General features: G+C 50.2%; 1 protein-coding gene across 1 annotated transcript in view; it reads left to right on the forward strand.

Moving 5' to 3' along the window:
• CEP250 (centrosomal protein 250) overlaps positions 1–3,360 on the forward strand; it is a 46,400-nt gene extending 43,040 nt beyond the window's left edge. Inside the window, exons 31-33 of the mRNA XM_079718931.1 lie at positions 304–405; positions 1,354–1,416; positions 2,746–3,360. Coding sequence (XP_079575057.1) covers positions 304–405; positions 1,354–1,416; positions 2,746–3,009 — 429 coding nt within the window. The 3' untranslated portion in view covers positions 3,010–3,360. The remainder of the gene's footprint in view (positions 1–303; positions 406–1,353; positions 1,417–2,745) is intronic.
• The last annotated feature ends 10,575 nt before the right edge of the window (positions 3,361–13,935 follow it).

Genomic DNA, 13,935 nt, shown 5'->3' on the forward strand with positions numbered 1-13,935 from the left:
CCCACTGCCCGTTTCTGAAAATAAAGCTGTTTGGAGACACTGCAGTAGTTGTGACACAGATCAAATGGCCCACAGCACCTAAAATACTACAGAAAAGGTTTGCTGGCCCCACCTCCTCTGCGGCAGCAGCACTTTGCACTCAGGGCTGCCCCAGCAAGTGCTCTCCTCAGCGCAGTTCCGCTTCCCATGGCTGCTGGCCCCTTACGCTTGCCCCACCCTCACACCGGCCTCCTCTCACAAAAGGCGGCTCTGCTCAGACCCAGAGCCAAGCCCAGCCCTGACTGCTCACTCGCATCTTGGCAGGTGGAGCGAGAGCGGAGGAAACTGAAGAGGGATTCCCTGCGAGCATTGCGGGCGGGCCTCCTGGAGAGCAGGGACGCCACCGCACCGTCACCCACCCAGCAGGTTTGTCTATTTCATTGACTGCAGCCTCAGGAGAGCCCAAGCCCAGCCACTAGAAACAGCCCTCTGCAGGGCGTATCCCAGGCTCCCCTTGCAAGGGGAGGAGCCACTCCAGCCAGTCCGTAGGGCCCCTCCTGACCGGGCTCTGCCCCACCCAGCACTGTCCCTGACCCGGGAAGGAGGCCCAACATCAGTGGGTGGGGCTGGAGTCAGCCCTGCATTCTGAGGAACCCAGCCTTCACTGATACGCAGTCCACCTGCCCCCCAGACCAGTGCTTCAGGCTCCCAGGAGCAGGCCTCATGGGGCTCTTGGTCTCTCCCTGCATGTAGGTGTTGGGTGGGGCTTGCCAGACCTGGATGTTCCTAGGAGCTTGATAGCAGTTTCGTTGACCTCTTAGACTTCCTTGCCCTTTGCAGTACTGAATTTACAAGATATGGGTCCAGGGTATTTCCTGGGGCCAGAAGGATCTGGGGGAAGACACCACAAACCAGCACTCTTTTAGTTGAGTTATGCCCGTCAGTAGGCAGCCTTGGGGCCTGGCAAGTAGGGACTGTTTCTGGTGGCTGAGCACCTCCTAACCCTCCATCCCACTTCCTTCAAGGAAAGCTTCCCAAGGGACAGGCCCCTTGTCTTACTTCCCCTCTGCATCCTTAGCTCACGGACCAGGGCTAGCACGAAGCAGGTGTGTGCTGAACTTTAAATGAGGAGGTACCTCAAAGAAGCCAGTCCCATACAAGCCTTTGGGACATTTGGCCTCAGGTCTCCATTGGGTTGGTTTGGGCCCTCTGGGGCTTCTCCTTGCCCCAGGGCCATGGTGCCCCAGAGAGTTCAATCCGAGTTCAGGCACTTCTGGCCCATAGCCCTTGCCCTGGTCCCCAGGATTGTGAGGAGGCCTGCACAAACCCTGGTGGAAGGCCTGTTCCAATAGGAATGGCATTTGTCTTCCACAGGATGGAAGAGGAGGACAGAAGGGCTCTTCAGATGCCAGGCACGTGGCTGAACTGCAGAAAGAGGTACGTTCTGGAAGGATCCGTTTTCTAAGCCCCTTTTCCCTCCCTTGCACTCAGGCAGCAAGGCTTTGGTGTCTGCTCTGTGCTTGGCCCTTCGTGCACCTCCAGCAGGGAGAGGGGAAATAGTTCCTGCCTAGAGAACTTCAGTCCTCGTGGGAGGCAAGCAGAGCCCCATCTCAACTCCACCTCCCACACTGAGTGGACTTAACCTCCCACGTGCTTAGGGTGGGACTGGGGAAGAAAGCACACTCCAGGCCCCAGACCTCCTACTTAGGAAAGAAAAGGAAAAGGCAGAGGAGCAGACGGAAGATTCTAAGAGGACAGACTAAAGCAAGCAGAAGCATCCTGGCCTCCTCTGCCCTCACGTGCACCCAGCACACCAGGCAGAGTTGCCTGGCACCAGCACCAGGATCCATACCCTAGAGCTCAGGTCAAGCTCAGGGAAACTGTATAAAGTGGCTTCTTGCCTCTTAGGCCTCCCCTAAAGGTTCACCCTGTCTTTCAAGGCCCAGGAGTAATTAGAACTGTGGAATTTTGATTTCTGAGCCTGTTTCAGAAATCAGTAGTCACTACTGGCAGGGCCTGACTATACAGCTAGATCTAAGCTATTACTTTGAATTCTCTTAAACTCATACAGAGCAATCGCTGAGACAGGGCCCGGACTAGGGGGAGGCAAGACAGGCCTCACTGTTGACCTGGAGCTCCTCCTTAAATTTTGCACCCTAGGAGCATCTGTCGCCCCACCCTAGTCCTGGATGTGCCCTGACCTCCCAATAACTTCACCTCCTGGGGCCCTCAGTATACTCACCTTGAGAAATGGATCAATCAGTGATTCTCAACCCTGGCTGCATGTTAGAACCACCTGGGGAGCTTTGAAAAAAATACTGATGCTCAGGCCTCACACCTGTCTAATTAAGTCAGAAGATTTCTTAAAACCTTCCAAAAGGGGCACGATGGAGCTTTCTGCAGGGATTAAAGCATTCTGTATCTTGATTGAGATAGTGGTTATATATGGGTATGTATGTTAATGAAATTGGTCAAAATGTACTTAAAATCTGGGCATTTTATTACATGTAAACGTGTGAATAGTCTGGTTGGTTTTTTTTAAGCTCTCTCTCTGAGTCTCCTGTGCAGCCAGGGTTGACAATCACTGGATTTTCTGATTCCCAGCAGCCCTTCCCCCAAACGCCGTAAAGCCTGATCCTGAGATTCGTGGGTGAGGTGTTCATTCAAACGCTGGTCTGACAGGAGCCACAGGAGCCGAGCAGGAAGGGTTGGGACAGCTTCAAGGCCCTCCACTGCTCTCACCCTCTTGGTTTTCCTGCCCCCCAGGTGGCCCTGCTGCGAGCCCAGCTGGCCCTGGAGCGGAAGCAGAGACAGGACTACATCACCCGCTCAGTGCAGACGAGCCGTGAGCTGGCGGGCCTGCACCACAGCCTCTCTCACTCCCTCCTCGCCGTGGCCCAGGCCCCCGAGGCCACTGTCCTGGAGGCCGAGACCCGAAAGCTGGATGAGTCCCTGACTCAAAGCCTGACATCCCCTGGGCCGGTCCTGCTGTGCCCCAGCCCCAGCACTGCTCAAGGCGCCTCCAGGTAGCAACTGCAGCGAGGGCAGGACACGGGCCAGCCTGGGAGCACACAGACAGACAGATGGCCATAGAGCGGGTCGTGGCCCCTCCACACAGCTGCTGTTTGCCAAAGAAAATTCTGACTCTGTTACCCAGCCTGGGAGCCCCAGGTCAGCTGGCATTCCCAGGAAGAGGGAGGGAAAGCTGCAAGGCTGGGGGAAGGCCCTGACTCACATGGGAATGAGGCACATCACACTTGCTGCCGGCCTGCAGTCACCCAGAGAGCGCCTTGCCCTGGCCAAGGGGCATCTGCTGCCTCTCGCCTAGAACTCATTATCCAGCACTTCACCCTCTCGGACACCTCCCCCTCCAGCAATAAACCCTGGGTCTTTGCATTTGTTCTCTGCTGCTGTCTCTGCTGTGTAGCTGGGCAACAGCCGTACATCAAGGGCATCTATTAAGGAAGAATTCACTGAAGATTCCTGTCAGGTGGCATGCATTTGTCATCTGCCTGCCTTCTGATAGAAGGGCTACAGAAGATACACAAGACAAAGCCCCTGCCCACAGGAAGCTTGAGCCCAGTTGACAATAACAGGCAGATGAGTCAGAGACAGTTGTGTGTGCTGCCTAGAAGTGCTGTAGAAATTCCAGGGGCTGAGGCAGGAAGGCATGAACTGGCCCTTGGTGGCTGGAGAGGAGTTGGGAGGGTTGCTAAGGATACTGGTGAGAAGACTGGTCTGCCTTAGCAGGGTGTGTTTGCGCTGAGGGATGAGTCACGAGGGAGAGGAGGGAGGGCCTTGGGATCTAGATTTGAACTCATGGATAATGAGGAACCATCATATGTTCTTGACTTAAAACATGTTCTGGGGACTTCAAAAACACTGAGTTGGCTTTTGGCTAAAGTCAGCCTCTTGAGTTCAGAAGTTCTATCTGGTTTCATTCCCCTTCTGCACTGGGTGAAAGGCCCCGGGGTGTCCCTTTCTGGGCATATCAGCTGCAACCAACTGTGGCCCCCTATAGAGTCCAGCCATAGGTCAAGACAGGAAGGAGGATGGAGTGTGGCAGGACTTGTCACTTACGGCCTGGCCCTGGTTTAGGCAGTGTACAGGCTTAAGACCTATTGTTGGCAACTTCCTCAAAGCCTAAGAGAGAACAGTTTTCTTGAAAGAAGCAGGCATGGGACTTCCCTGGAGGTCCAGTGGGTAAGACTCTGCAGTCCCAATTCTGGGGGCCCAGGTTTGATCCCTGGTCAGGGAACTAGATCCCACGTGCATGTCACAACTAAGAAGTCTGCTGCAACTATGAGCCCATATGCCGCAACTAAAAAAAAAAAAAAAAAATCCCGCATGCCACAACTAAGACCTGGGGCAGCCTAAATTAATTAATTAATTTTAAAAAATATATATAGGGCTTCCCTGGTGTCACAGTGGATAAGAATCTGCCTGCCAATGCAGGGGACACGGGTTCAATCCCTGGTCCGGGAAGATCCCACATGCCGTGAAGCAGCTAAGCCTGTGTATCACAACTACTGAGCCTGTGCCCTAGAGCCCATGAGCCACAACTACTGAGCCCAAGAGCCACAACTACTGAAGCCTGCGTGCCTACTAGAGCCCATGCTCCGCAACATGAGAAGCCACCGCAATGAGAAGCCCGCGCACCACAACTAGACAAAGTCCACGTGCAACAACGAAGACCCAACACAGCCAAAAAATAAATAAAAAATGATGATAAAAATTTTTTAAATACAATAAAGAAGCAGGCATGACCTTCTTCCAGCCCTCCAACCGTAATCTGTGATTCCTCTTACCTAGGCTTGGGGATGGAGCTAAGGCCGGCTAAGAATGTGGGAGTTTAAGAGCAGCACCATGGTCCCCCAGACCTACTTACCCAGGGCTCAGGCCCTGTTATATCCCGTCACACTACACAGAGTGGGTAGGGGCCTGTTCACAGCTGCTGGAGCTTGGTTCCAAAGCCCATGCATGGGACTCCACACAGATGCTTAGTAAAAAACAGTTTAAAACCCCCCAGAGCTAAATCTGGGGCCCCCAAGATGCCAGCTGGTCCCTGCCTCTAGTCACATCCCTGTGGCTCAGAATCCTTACCTGGCCTTTTCGATGCTACGAGTTCTCAGGGACAAATGAGATTTCTTTGGGTTCCTTACCTTTTTTGGTCCCCCAACTCTAGTTCTGTAGCTTAGAGCCTGACAGAGGGACTCTGTTGTTTACCTTGGAGTTTCTTCTCAGTTCCATTATCTGTAGGTTGTAAGCCAAGGCCTTAAGCCCCACACACCTTCTGGGAGCAGGGAGAGCTTTCAGCAGATGAAAGGCGTAGAGGCAGCCAAGCAAGGTCTTCATTCAGTAATAAACTATATCTGCTCCTCACTCCCCATCCAACCCTCAGTAGCCCCTCACCCCCACTCTAGACCTCAGGCTAGGGCCTCCCCTCCCCACCAGATATTTGGTCAGGGTTAGTCTTCAAGTGTAGACTACGATCTTGCTCTCACATTCTTAGCTTGTGGATGATTTTCTGCTCCAACTTCCTAAAATACACTTTCTTTGACCAATAGTAGGATCAGCTGTTCGGAGGGTCCCACCAGTAACAGAGCCAACTGCTCTTATCAGCTCCAAATCCAAAGAGAGAAACCTGAATTGGAGAAGCATGAAGGAAAGAATATGGGTCTTCCAGGCAGGACCCAACCTTGCCCCAAGGCATCCGGCCAGAGCTCCCTTTCCTTCTCTTTGTCACGTGCAACAGGGCATAACCAGAGCAGTGAATCCAGTGGATGGGCACTGTCTCTGACCAGCCAGCCAGTTCTCACGGATACAGTAGAGGGTGGTGTGATTGATCTCCAGAACCTGGGGGAAAGGAGGTCAGAGCTGAGCACGCAGGTCTCCATCCACAAATCCTCCCCCTCCCTCCAGCCTTCTTTCCTGCTTTGACAGAGGCTGCTACAGGCCCCAGCGTCCTGAGAACAGAAGGGGGCGAGAGCTGAGTCGGAGGCTGGGCAATGTTCTTGTTCCCAGGGAGCGCTGGGTCTGGTGGGTATGACACCCTGCTCTCTCAACAAGCCTCCATGCTTTGCATGTTAGAGCGACAATCACCACATTGCAACCTAATTACCTTTTCTCATCTGCTTCCCGCACGGGGACTAGCAGGGTGGTCTCTAACTCCATCAGGAGCTGCAGGGCCCATCGGGAGTGCTAGGCAAACCAGGTAGACACCCTGCTGGTGCAGGCAGGCTATGTAGATGCTTTGGGGCCAGCAGCAGAACTTCCAGAAGTACCTGTGGAGGTGGGGAGACCCCACCCACAAAAGCAGCAAGGCATCCTCCAGCCCGAGACTTCACATGCAGGCCTCATCTCAGCCCATGGGACAGGTCCCCTGGGCAGTGAGTTGGTTCAGTTGTTGGATCTTAGGACAGATGATGCCTTTAGCTGTTCCCCCTGCACTACTGCACCTCCTATCTCCTGTCCCACGAACCACCTACCCGCACTTGCTCCCGGGGCTGAGGAAGGGACCAGCTGAGCAATATGAAAACGCTGAGTCCTGAAGAGTCGGGGGAGTGGTGAGCAGAGGCAGGGAGGGGCACGGAGCGGGGGCCCCCAGTGTGCCCCGAGCCATGAGACCCCTCTGCACAGTCCTGGCGTGCAGGCTTCGCTCTGCTCACCACACCAAGAAAGGAGGCAAGGGAGAAGGAAGGACAAGAACAAGGGGTCTCAAGGTTCTGGGGCCCTGCAGTTTACTTCCCTGCTCTCCTGAGACCAGGGTTTGCCTAGACCCTGACGGAGGCGAAGGCAAGGAGCGAGGCTTCTCCAGGGAAGAAAGGACTGTGCTCCCGGCCCCGCTGTTGCTCACCTGACTCACATCAGTAGCCTGTCACGGAGTGGACATTAGGACCTCTTTCTTCTTAGTCCTTTGTCATTAATGCCCCCAGCTCTTTAAGTGCCTTCATAGGGCCTGAAGCTTGGCACAGGTGGAAGGGCTTGGAGGCAAGAAGTTGAATGGGTCGGGGGTCAGAGGAGAGACGTGAGCAAAGGCTATGAGGTGGCCATCTGAGAGGGAGTGCTCACTGTTCCCAGCTCATGGTCATTTGTGTGGAGGCAGAAAGCGGTAAGAATTAGTATTCAAGTTTAGTTCTTCCTTAATTACTACTACTTGTTGGGTGAGTGAATCAGGGAAGGCTTTTTTTCAGAGCCTGGTAACCCATACATTGCTCCTGCACCTCCTGTCTTGGTTTCCTGTCATTACCTCTCCTGTATCTGCATATTCCAACCCTACCAAGAGTCTAAGGCTTGTTGCTGGCCAAGAGTGGGCTCACATTCGAGCTGGCTAATTCCCTTGCCTTCTGCTGTTGCGTGATGCTCGGCAAGTCCTGCTGGAGCCTTTAGCTATAACTCTCTTCCCTGCCTAAGGGGTTGTCTCTTCAGCTTGTCCACCTGACCGCAAATAGAGAAACCCTGTGGGTGAGATCAGATGGATTGGTTGCTGCCCCCTGCTCCTAATGCAGCTTTTCATTCATCTGGCAAATACTCATCAAATCTATGTGTCACAAAGCTCCACGACACGCACTGAAAGGAGGAGCTCGTCTCCAGGGGAGACAGACCCTGGACGTAGAGAAACACTCACAGCATGACCTGGGTGCTGGGAAGAGACTCACTGGCCACTTGTAATGAGGGAAAGTGTCACAGAACATCTTGGAGGAAGAGAGGGCTTGAGGGCCCTTTCAAAGTGTTTGTCAAGCCAATTGGTTACACTGGGTGCATGGCGTCAAGGGCTGTACCTGCGGGTCCCGGGAGCAATGGCAGCTCTTGGAGTTGTACCAGCTAGCCCGGTCAGGTGAGACCGCTCTGACCAAAGAACAGAAGCATCATCCACAGGTGAGCATCAAGGCAGCCCACCAGCCTCAAACCCACCATTAAGCCTTCATTCCTGTCCCGTGGGACAACTCACAGGGCAAGTGGCAGGCTGACAAGGACAGCAGGCTCCGGAAAAAATAGGAAGCTGTGGTCGCAGCCTCCACCAGCATCCCACTGCCCTGGTGGCCTCCATCACTTCCTCAACCCTCCTCACCACACCTCCTATAGCACTTCACCTCTCACCTCCCCAGTCACCTGCTAAGCCCTACAGGGTGCTGTGCTGGAGGATGAGGGGAGGGAGGGGAGAAGTGCCTTTTGGTGTGTCCTGTGGCCTCCCTGGAGGAGAAGGGGTTGATGCCCAGTGGGGTCCTTCCTGCCAGCCCATTTGTATCAGGGACCCCACCGCACAAGTCACATTGTGAGTTCCTGAATGTAGGCTTTGTAGGTAAGATCACCTTCACCTTGGGATTCAGCCCAGGGTCCAGCTGGCAAGGGAGGGCTTAGAAACCAAGTATGATGGGGACAGGAATGAAAAGGGCAAGACTACATGCCAAGGCTAGTGTGGTGCATCTCTGAGAGGGATGCCAGCTATTTCCGATGCAGGCTTGTTAAGCATGAGGCAGACAGGGGAAAGGAAGAGCCTTTTGGCCCCTCTTGAGAAAAAAGCCTACAAGAAAACTTTGTGACGTGCTTAAAAGCAAATTTTTATCCAACCAAACTTGGGGGGGTAGTTTTTTTTTGTTTTGCTTTGTTTTTAGGCCACATGGCTTGCAGGGATCTTAGTTCCCTGACCAAGGATCGAACCCAGGGCTCTCAGTGAAAGTGCTGAGTCCCAAACCACTAGACCGACAGGGAATTCCCTAGATATTCATTTATTTAAAATGAAACAATTGCATGCACATGGTTAAAAATTAAATAGAATAGAAGGCAGGGGCTTCCCTGGTTGTGCAGTGGTTGAGACTCCGCCTGCCAATGCAGGGGACACGGGTTCGTGCCCCGGTCCGGGAGGATCCCACATGCCGCGGAGCGGCTGGGCCCGTGAGCCATGGCCGCTGAGCCTGCACGTCCGGAGCCTGTGCTCCACAACGGGAGAGGCCGCAACGGTGAGAGGTCCGCATACCACACACAAAAAAAGAATAGAAGGCAGCAGTTTCCTACCCCATTCCTTTTTTTTTGGCCACGCCATGCAGCATGAGGGATCTTAGTTCCCCAACCAGTGATCAAGCCCACGCCCCCTGCAGTGGAAGCATGGAGTCTTAACCACTAGAAAGCCAAATAAGTCCCACCACCCCATTCTTTTTTTAACCCCTTTCCAATTTTTTAAACTCTATTTTCGTAGAGGGTAACTTTGTTCCTCTAAATAGTGTTTATATAATGCCATATGGGCCCAGCATCTGGAGCAAGACGGTGATAGGTAGCTGCACTGCCCACACCTTTGGGGATTCTTGAACTCTGGTTCTGAGCCAGACACCCAGCATCTCAGTGCCCTGAAGGAGGCGGGTAAATGCGCTCTCAGCTGTACTAGGGATATTTACATTTTGTTAGGTTATGTGTGTTTGTTGGGCAGCCAAACTAAAAATGTAGTGGATTTGTTTTGGATTCCCAGCAGCTGAAAACCCTCATTAACTAAGGCTCTTTGCTTACCTTGAACTACTGTTTCTACCAAGAAGGCAAGATAAATGCTTGCCCCCTGCCCTCGTTTGATGTAATAGTCTTCTCCAACGATTGTTTTTATTTCTCTTTGAGTATCATCATGGACCCAAGGATTTTTATATATTCACTGTGATTCATTCATGACAGTTGCTTTTTTTTTTTTTTTTTTGCGGTACTCGGGCCTCTCAAACCATTGTTAATTTTTCTCTTCTATTATTATAAAATATTTCAAGGACACTGTAGTGAACAATATAATTAACAGCACTAGAGTTATGAATATAATGACATCATATTCATTATATAATGAATATAATGACATTCATGTAGCCACTATCCATTTTTTTCAGATCTTAACATTTTCTCTGTTTTTGGTGTTCTGGTGTCTAGGTGTGAATATATGCTTATTTGTTCCATTTGAATAGATTCAGGCTTGTTGAATATGAAAACTCATGCCTTTCATCAATTCTGGCTAATTCTCAGTCATATCTTTCCAATATTGCCTCTCCCTCATTCTCACTACTCGCTCCTACTAGAACTCCTACTAGTCATATGTTGGATTTCTTCATTCTGAAACTTTTATATCTATGATCTTATTTTTCTATACTACATGCTGGGTAATTTTTCCAACTCTTTCAGTTCCATATTTCTCTCTTTAATTTTGTCTAATTGGTGGCTTAACTCACTGATTTTTGAACTTAAATTACTATATTTTTCATTTCTAGAAATTATTTTACATTTAAATTTATTTTAAATTTATTTTCAAGTATTCCTTCTTCTTTACATTTTTATTGTTTCTTTTTTTTTTTTTTTTTTTGCGGTATGCGGGTCTCTCACTGTTGTGGCCTCTCCCGTTGCGGAGCACAGGCTCTGGACGAGCAGGCTCAGTGGCCATGGCTCACGGGCCCAGCTGCTCCGCGGCATGTGGGATCTTCCCAGACCGGGGCACGAACCCGTGTCCCCTGCATCGGCAGGCGGACTCTCGATCACTGCGCCACCAGGGAAGCCCTTTATTGTTTTTAAATATCTTTAATCACTCTAATCTTATTGCTTTATAGTTTTTATCTGAAAGTTCTATGATCTCAAGTTGATAAGCATCTAATCATGCTGATGATGTTGTCTGTGAATCTTGATCATGCTGGATTGTGTCCTCATATGTTTGTAACATTAGATCAAGTGCTCTTTTTTTTTTTTTTTTTTTCTGTACGCGGGTCTCACCGCTGCGGCCTCTCCCGCCGCAGAGCACAGGCTCCGGACGCGCAGGCCCAGTGGCCATGGCTCACGGGCCCAGCCGCTCCGTGGCACGTGGGATCCTCCCGGACCGGGGCAAGAACCCGCGTCCCCTGCACTGGCAGGCGGACTCCCAACCACTGCGCCACCAGGGAAGCCCAGGTGCTCATTTTTAGCAGGGTTTTATCCTTGAGAATGTTATGTGGCTTAAATTGTGTGTGTTCCCTCAGAGCAGTTTCATGTTTGCATCTGCCAGGTACCCTCAATTTTATGCTAATTTCTCCACTTTGGAGCTTTCAGACTAAGCAGAGAATATAAATCCAAACCTCAAATGTGAGGACAGGCCTGTGATTATGATGTCACAGCAATGTTTAATTTTTCTGTGCTCTTGTGTTCCTATCCAGGACACAGGTTGAGACAATCTCAAGCATTCTCTTTTTCTTCCTATACGAGTGGATAATTTTCTTCCAGACTAACCTTTTCCTATGGGTCTAGCTCTGTCAGGACTCCATCTTTTTATTGAGGCCTCATCTGGCTGTCATCTCCTCTCTATGTAGGCATCAGTATCCAATACCCAAAGAAGACCCCCACCCTTAGCTATTGGGTTGGCCAAAAAGTTTTTGGCCAACCCAATATTTTGACAATGATTATAAGGCAAGTACAATATGGTCATGGGGCAGTTCAGGCCACATTGATTAAAAAATACTTTGTGAAACCATTTTTTTTCCCATCTACTTGGCTCCAAAAAAAAGTCACTTCCTTCCAAAAGCTTTCCTAAAACTAATGTAGCATCTTACCAAATTATAGCTCCTAGGGCTTCCCTGGTGGTGCAGTGGTTGGGAGTCTGCCTGCCGATGCAGGGGACACGGGTTCGTGGCCCAGTCCGGGAAGATCCCACATGACGCGGAGCGGCTGGGCCCGTGAGCCATGGCCGCTGAGCCTGCGCGTCTGGAGCCTGTGCTCCGCAACGGGAGAGGCCACAACAGTGAGAGGCCCGCGTACAGCCAAAAAAAAAAAAAAAAAAATTACAGGTCCTAACACATACTACTCTCCAAGGAACAAGATTATTTACATGAAAGGGCTTTGTAAACTGTAAACATCTATGTTAATATAACTATTACGTGCTAAAAAAAAAAAGAAAGAGAAAGAAAGAATGAAAGAAAGAGAAAGAAGAAAGAAAGAAAAGAGAGAGAGAGAGGGAGGGAGGGAGGAAGGAAGGAAGAGGAGGGGAGGGGAGGGGAGGGGAGGGAAGCCAAGCCTGTAGATTACTGACACACTAGCTCCATTAGCCACCCCTCCCTGTCCCATCCCCAGAGCCACAAAGCCAGCTCATAAATTTACTGCTTTTTTTCAACACCTTCACTTTTAACCCCTGGGAATTTCTCTTCCTTTGTCACCACTCAGCTATACATTCAAAGGGATACTTGTTACTCAGCATTTCAAGATGTTTTACAGCAGGAAGGCTCCCAGGATTAAGTCTGTATATTGCTGGAACTAGAACCATTATAATTAATTTTCTCACTGATCATTGTTTTATGATATATGTAATGACTTAAATGACATTCTACAAACATTGAGAGAAGGTTCTTCCTTGAATGGATTGTATCATAGTGTAAATAAAAGGTATTTGCCTGAGACTCTTCTTAATCCAGTGCTTCTCAAACTTGAGCATGATTATCTGGAAGCCTTAATTAAAAACAGAATGCTGAGCCTCATCCCCAGAGTTTCTGATTCAGTTTTTGGCATTTCTCACAAGTTCCCAGGTGATGCTGCTGGTCCAGAGACTGCACTTTGAGAACCACTGCCTTAGCTTAACATATCCAGGGCTTCCCTGGTGGCACAGTGGTTAAGAATCCACCTGCCAATGCAGGGACACAGGGTCGAGCCCTGGTCCAGGAAGATCCCACATGCCGCGGAGCAACTAAGCCTGTGCACCACAACTACTGAAGCCCACGCGCCTAGAGCCTGTGCTCCGCAACAAGAGAAGCCACCGCAATGAGAAGCCCACGCACTGCAACGAAGAGTAGCCCCCGCTTGCTGCAACTAGAGAAAAGCCCTCGCACAGCAATGAAGACCCAACGCAGCCAAAAATAAATAAATAAATTTTAAAAAAGAAACATATCCAGCCAGCAAAGTATTTTACAGAGAAAAACTGGTTCCTTTCATAGAAGGAATTATATTTCTGCTTTCTAAAGAGGGGCTTATAATGTTTTCCTTCCACAGCCTGCAATACTTTCCTAACTGGTATCTCTGCTTCTGCTCTATCCATCCCTCATCCATTCTTCACCCGGCAACTGGAAAGATCTTAAATTAATTTCCTACTTGAATCCTTAATGGCATCCCACTGCATCAGAATAAAATCCAAAATCCTCACTCATCTCACACATTTTCCAGCCATTCTGGCTTTTTCCTGTTCCCAGAACTTTCCAAGTTCCATCTTGCCCCAGGACCAGTTTCTCTATCTGGAACACACTACTCCCTCCTGTTCGTACCCTCAGCACTTCACCTCCTTGGTTCCTTCCCTTTCTTCCAGTCTTATTTTAAATATCGTTCATTTGGGGGCTCCTTCCCTGACCCCTGTATTATTGAAGTCCCTAAGAAGTTCTCCTAATTAGGCCCTGAGACCCCCTAACAGAGCTGCGTCATGATTCTTCCTTCTCAGGGGAAGCAGTGGGGTTTCTACACTGCAACTATTGTTTTCAACCCAGATACACTGAGATCTCTATTTCTCCCAAGAGAAGGAGAACATGTAACACCTACAGATATACCTATTTCTTTAATGATTCAGGAAAAGTTCATTTATCAGTGTCCCACATAAGGTGAAAGAAGGCTGTGACTGGGCAGAATGAACTAATGAAAGGGCCTGAAACCTTCCCCTTCTCTGGTCAGGCTTGTAGGCTACAGCTACAGGTGACCAGTGACCCCCCTCTTCCTGCAGCCCTGTGTGCAGAGTGAGGCACTCCTGTGCAGCCCCCAGCTGCTCCCAAGGCCAAAGGATCCCACCTTGAGGGAGAGGGCTGAAGCATTAGGGGGAAGCCTGACATTGTGAGGAGCAAAGTTTCCAACTGGTCAGTACCTTGGTCTCCTGTGACTTCTGTGTCATGGCCAACTAAAAGGACTCCATAAAGGGAAGGACTACCTAATTCTACAATTCCTAAAGCAGAAAGTCTCCCACCCTTGTCGCTATTACAGTTCTCTGTTTTTTCCTTCACAGTACAA

This window comes from Hyperoodon ampullatus (genome assembly GCF_949752795.1).
Source record: "Hyperoodon ampullatus genome assembly, chromosome: 14".
NCBI classification, from domain to species: domain Eukaryota; kingdom Metazoa; phylum Chordata; class Mammalia; order Artiodactyla; family Ziphiidae; genus Hyperoodon; species Hyperoodon ampullatus.